The 5,845-nt window shown below is 38.3% G+C and overlaps 1 protein-coding gene across 1 annotated transcript; it reads right to left on the reverse strand.

Annotated features, from left to right (window-relative positions):
• Window positions 1–518: 518 nt before the first annotated feature.
• LOC115294353 (olfactory receptor 2L8-like) lies at window positions 519–1,451 on the reverse strand. The gene has a single exon (XM_029942176.1). It carries the CDS (start codon window positions 1,449–1,451, stop codon window positions 519–521), a length of 933 nt encoding a protein of 310 aa, XP_029798036.1.
• Window positions 1,452–5,845: the final 4,394 nt, after the last annotated feature.

Here is a 5,845-nt window from a genome sequence, read left to right on the forward strand (position 1 = left end):
GGCACCCTCCTACACTGTTGGTGGCAATGTAAAGTGTAATTTAAAATGATGGTCTTTCCTCATTCATTACGTGTCTAGGGTTTGCATCAAGAGTGCATTTTGAGACATTGAGCAAGGATTGAATTCTAGGTAAAGGGGAGGCCACTTTCTTTCCATTGCAGTTTTGCTCCTGTGAGATAACTACAATGTTGAGTACGCTGTGACAAGCAGGGAGAGCCTGCCACGTTGCTTATATTTCCGTGGTTACTCTCCACTAGGAATCCTCTAATGTCCAGGAAGGGCTGAGGGCCACTTACAGGCACTGACATTCTTTTACTATTTTTCAGCTTTCTCTCTTATATGAACTCTGTGATGTTTGGAAAGTTTTGATGGCCGGGGAAAGGCCTGGACACATTCTTGACATTTGTAAGGTTTCTCTCCAGTATGAATTCTGTGATGTTCAGTAAGGTGTGAGTGCTGGCTACAGAGAAAATGATGTATCCTTAAGGCTGCAGGATTAAAGAGAACTTTGTCTACACTTATAGAGAGCAGGCCCTCTGAGTCACTCTTCTCAGAGCTCCCATCACCTCCTTGTTTCTCAGGCTGTAAATTATAGGGTTGAGCATTGGGGTCAGGATGGTGTAGAAGACAGCCAGAATCTTGTCCTCTGTTGGAGATCTCAGCGACCTTGGGCGTAGATAAGTGTAAGCAAAGGGTGCATAGTAGAAAGTCACCACTGTGAGGTGGGTGCTGCAGGTCGAATAGGCCTTCTTCCTCCCCTCTGTTGAATGCATGCGGCAGATGGCATAGAGGACCCGGCCATAGGAACATGTGATTCCGATGAAAGGAAATGCAATCAAGAGTGTGGTACTCACAAACACTGTGTACTCATAGACCCAAGTGTCCATGCAAGCCAGAGTCAGCATGGCCGGGACATCACAGAAGAAATGGTTGATGGATCTGGATCGACAATAAGGGATATGGAGGGCATACACAGTGTGGGCACAGGAGTTGATGGAGCCCATTACCCAAGATCCTGTTATCATCAGCACACACACTTTTTTGCTCATACGAATGGGATAGTGAAGAGGAAAGCAAATAGCCACATAACGGTCATAGGCCATAGAGGCCAACAGTAATCCTTCTGCACCTGCTAAAGTCAAGAAAAAGAAGCTCTGAACACCACATCCAATGTAGGAGATAGATTTGTTTCCAAAGAGATAATCAGATGCCATCTTGGGGACGATGGTGGAGATGTAGTTCAAGTCCATGAGGGAGAGCTGACTGAGTAAAAAATACATGGGTGTGTGGAGACGGGTGTCCAGGAGGATGAGGATTATCATGGACATGTTGCCAAAAAGAGCCATTAGGAAAATGAGAATAATGAGAATGAAAAGAAACAATCCAATTCTTGATGGTGGAAACAACCCCAATAAAAAGAAGCCTGTTAATGTTTGGTTATTATTTTCCATTATCTAGTCATTGGTTTTCCTGAAGAAAGAGAAAAACTCAAGTGTGAAAAATAAAGAAATGTGAGTTTTTACATTTTATTCAAATTATTTTAGTCTAATTCTGAAGTTTTCATGAAATGCCTAGCTCCTTAAACAAATATTTAATCAACATTTCTTATTTTGAGAAAAAAGTTCTATGTTGTTTCACAACATCACAAGGTAAGGTGATAATCATATACATTCAAAATCTTCTGTAAAGAATCTATGAAATAATAAACGGTAAATAGTAATACCCACGTGAATGTGATATGAGTAATTTTATGCCCTTATAAATTTACGTATCTAAAATATTCAAGTTTAATTTAACATAGGCATAATTCTTATTGCCAAGGCTGAGCACAAGTTGAATAGCAATTCAAATGAATACCGGTTTGGCTCATGTGTATTTTTTAGACCATTTAGCCTAGGACTTCATTAAAATGAACAATCTCCCTCACAGGAATTCAATCATAACCATTAAATGTTTATTTTAATTTTGACAGAGTAGAAAAATTTTGAATGCTTAGAGAAACTTCAATTTGATCACTTTTAACCCATTTATTCTGCTTCTAGCCACTAAAACAAAAATAAATAGCCTCTGTATGGTCTATTTACAAAACTCTGACCTACACGGATTACTTCCAGTCCCCTTGAAAACTTTGACACCTGAGCTTTAAATTAATTTTACTGCACACAGATAAAAATGATAATATTTGATTTGTTCATAGATAGAAATCCCCTATGACCCAGCAATAGCACAGCTAGGGATTTACCCAAAGGATACAGAAGTGCTGATGCATAGGAGCACATGCACCCCAATGTTCATAGCGGCACTTTCTACTATAACCAAATCATGGAAAGAGCCTAAATGTCCATCACCTGATGAGTGGATCAAGAAGATGTGGTATATATATGCAATGGAGTATTACATGGCAATGAGAAAGAATGAAATATGGCCATTTGTAGCAAAGTAGATAGACCTCGAGGGTGTCATGCTAAGTGAAATAAGTCAGGCAGAGAAGGACAGATACCATATGTTTGCACTCATAGGTCTAACAGGAGTAACCTAAAAGAGGACCGTAGGGAGAGGAAGGGGGAGAGAGAGCTGGAGAGAGTGCGGGACACAAATCATGAAAGACTATTGAATACTGAAAACGAACCATGGACTGAAGGGGGAGGGGGAGTGAGGGAAGGGGGTGATGGCCATGGTGGCGGGCACTTGTGGGGGAGAAGCACTGGGTGTATTATGGAAACCAATTTGAAAATAAACTATTAAAAAATAAAAACATGCTTATGAAAAAACACTCATGATCTCTGTAAGTCAGGTTGCTAATACACATATTCTATCCTTCAGTTGTTTTGCAAATGTGAACGTGACCTGCATATTACATTTCTGTTACTTTGCCCCCATTACTTTCTTTTCTTATTTTTTTCTTCAGAAGTTTGAAAGTAAAATACTGAGAAAATGGGGCTCAATTTTAGGTTTTGTGTATTTGTTGTTGGTACAGATATTTAAAATGTGCTCCTATTGGTACACAGTTTTAAAAAATGAAAATAAAATAAAATAAGATCCAATTATTTACAGTCCTTTCATTAAGAACACAGCAACCAATGTATATCTGGGTCTTGATTTGTGTTTTCTGATTCAGTATGCAGAGGTCTACGTCAAAGTAAAATAAGTATTTCAAAATTGCACTTCCCTTCTTTTGTGCAAGGAATTTTCAGTCCAATAATATCATTTCCAGAAGTTAGCCAGATACACCAGGAGAATTTACAGAAATCTTTTGTCCTATAGAATATCTTTAAGGAATCTAACCAGCCAGATCTTCTATACAGACACCAGACATGCTGCCTCCCTCCCAGTATCTAATTAGGCACCCATATATGTAACACTGTGTGTGTTCCCTCGTTCTGCCAAGGCCTAACTCAGTCAAACCCCAGGTAGGAGAAGCAAAGAAAATGTAATACTTTAGCACTCTGGATCCCTTGAATGATTTAAGCATTTAAGTCTCTCATTTACTATTTAAACAAATTATATTTTCAATAACTAGGGTACAAACTGGTAATTTATATGTGTATATGTGTTTCCATATAATTGTATAAAAAGAAGTCAATTTGAATCAAAGAATTATACATAAGTGGCACACATACTGATTACTAAAATTTATGTATTCTTTGTATTGTTTCAGGTTGAGTGGATGACATTACATTTCACTAGTAAATTGTATAGAATTTGATGTTAAACCTTTCCATTATCTCTATTACTTCTACTTATTAGAAATTTGACGCTGAACTGGTGAATTCAACTCTGTGAGCCTATAGTTTGAAGTTCAACCAAGCATAAAAATTAAATGAGGTGATAGTTATGGCTTAGTATATTTAACTTATAATTTATCATTTTTACAGTGATTCTAATGGAGGATGGTGTGAATCCACCTTCTCCTCTTCTCCAGGGACAACATGAAATGTCTAGGGATGTTTTTGGCTATCACTACAGGGGCGTTCTACAGGCATCTAGTAGATGCTGCTAAATATTCTACAATGTACACGTCACTCACAGAACAAAGAACATAGCTTTGTTGAAGTTGGAAAATTCTAAATTAATGGTAGCTTTGGTCTTCTTTTCCATCTTTATTTTCTTCTTCTGACACCCATCATCTACTAAGATTATACAATGATATTTTTCTCTTTTTTAAGTTTATTTTTATATAGTTTATTGTCAAATTGGTTTCCATATAACACCCAGTGCTCTTCCCCACAAGTGCCCTCCTGCATGACCATCACCCCCCTTCCCCTCTCCCCCTCTGAAAGAGAGAGTGCGAATAGGGGAGGGACAGAGAGAGAGGGAGACACAGAATCCCAAAGGAGGCTCCAGGCTCTGAGCTGTCAGCACACAGCCCAATGTCAGACATGAACTCACCAACCAGGAGATCATGCCCTGACTGAAATCTAACCACCTAGGATGCTTAACCACCTGCCACACCCATACCCTCCATTTTAAAATTCTTTTTTAATTTTTTGTTTCTTTTCTGTTTTTTTAATGTTTTATTCATTTTTGAGACAGAGACAGAGCATGAGCAGTCAGGGGCAGAGAGAGACGGAGACACAGAATCGGAAACAGCTCTAGGCTCTGAGCTGTCAGCACAGAGCCTGACGCGGGGCTCGAAGCCAAGAATGTGAGATCATGACCTGAGCTGAAGCCGGGTGTTTAACCGGCTGAGTCACCCAGGCGCCCCAATTTTTTGTTTCATTATACATATCATTTGATTCTCAAAAAGCAATGCAGGCTTGTCCATGCAATGACCATTATGCCAGTTGCACCAAAGGTTTAGTTAGTGCTTGAGGCAAAAGAGCAACAGTCAGCCCTAGGTAAAGCCTTAGGCACTTTGTAACTACTTTCCCCTCGCTGGCAAAATTACACAGCAGAAACAATACAACCTGGTATATTTATTGAGGACTTGACTAGAGATCATCTGTGCATGCCAGTTGAATTCAGTTCTCATAAGAGTGGACTCTGCACAAGCCTCTTTCAGTAAGTCTCAGTTTGACCCTTAACTCCAATTTAACTATCATGTCTGTAAATAGGCTCTGAAAACACACAAAAACATCACAACACTGTTCTCTGTGCTTGTTCAGCAGGCACTCTGCCTAACATTGTCGTGTAAAATGTAATCAGCTCTGTCACCACCTATAATCTTATTCTGAACTCAGTCTTTTAATTACTATCTGAATGGCAGCAATCTCCTTAGATCTATTCAATCATGAGAAAAGGGTAATTAAAATGGAACTAAAATGTATCTACTCATATCAGGTGCCTACATGTGAACATCTTCACTGCTTAGAGTATAATATCCATATGAACATGTCACATTACAAACATGTGCACTTTTGCTGACAACGTTTGTCTGCTCCAGAGATTCTGCATCAGGCTCTAGCCACAGTATACCATTCAAAAATGCGCTTCCCACAGTTCTGGACTTCCCTTTCCTGAATGTTCTGGTGTGTTAAATCTTACTTATATTTTAATTCTTTCTTAAATAATATAAGAAATAAATTTAAATATAAATTTATTTGGTCAACTTAAGATACATACATTTTTCTGTCATTTGTCATTCTATTCTAGTTCACTATACTTCTACTTTAGCATCCATCACTATATGGATGTTATATTATCAAGTAACTATACTTCATGAATGTGCATTTTTGAGAGTGTGTGTCTTTTTCCCCATAATTCAGGTAAGAAATTTATATATAATATCAACCACTCCACCATTTTTCAGTAGCATAGATTATTTGTGATCACAAATGTTATTCCCAGACCTGAATATGCATAAACAGAACATAGCTTTTAAGTTGTTTTTACCATTTTAAGGTTT

Source organism: Suricata suricatta, chromosome 6 (genome assembly GCF_006229205.1).
Source record: "Suricata suricatta isolate VVHF042 chromosome 6, meerkat_22Aug2017_6uvM2_HiC, whole genome shotgun sequence".
NCBI classification, from domain to species: domain Eukaryota; kingdom Metazoa; phylum Chordata; class Mammalia; order Carnivora; family Herpestidae; genus Suricata; species Suricata suricatta.

Coding starts and splice junctions, on each gene's coding strand:
- LOC115294353 (XM_029942176.1), bottom strand. CDS start 1,451: ATGGAAAATAATAACCAAACATTAACAGGCTTCTTTTTATTGGGGTTG.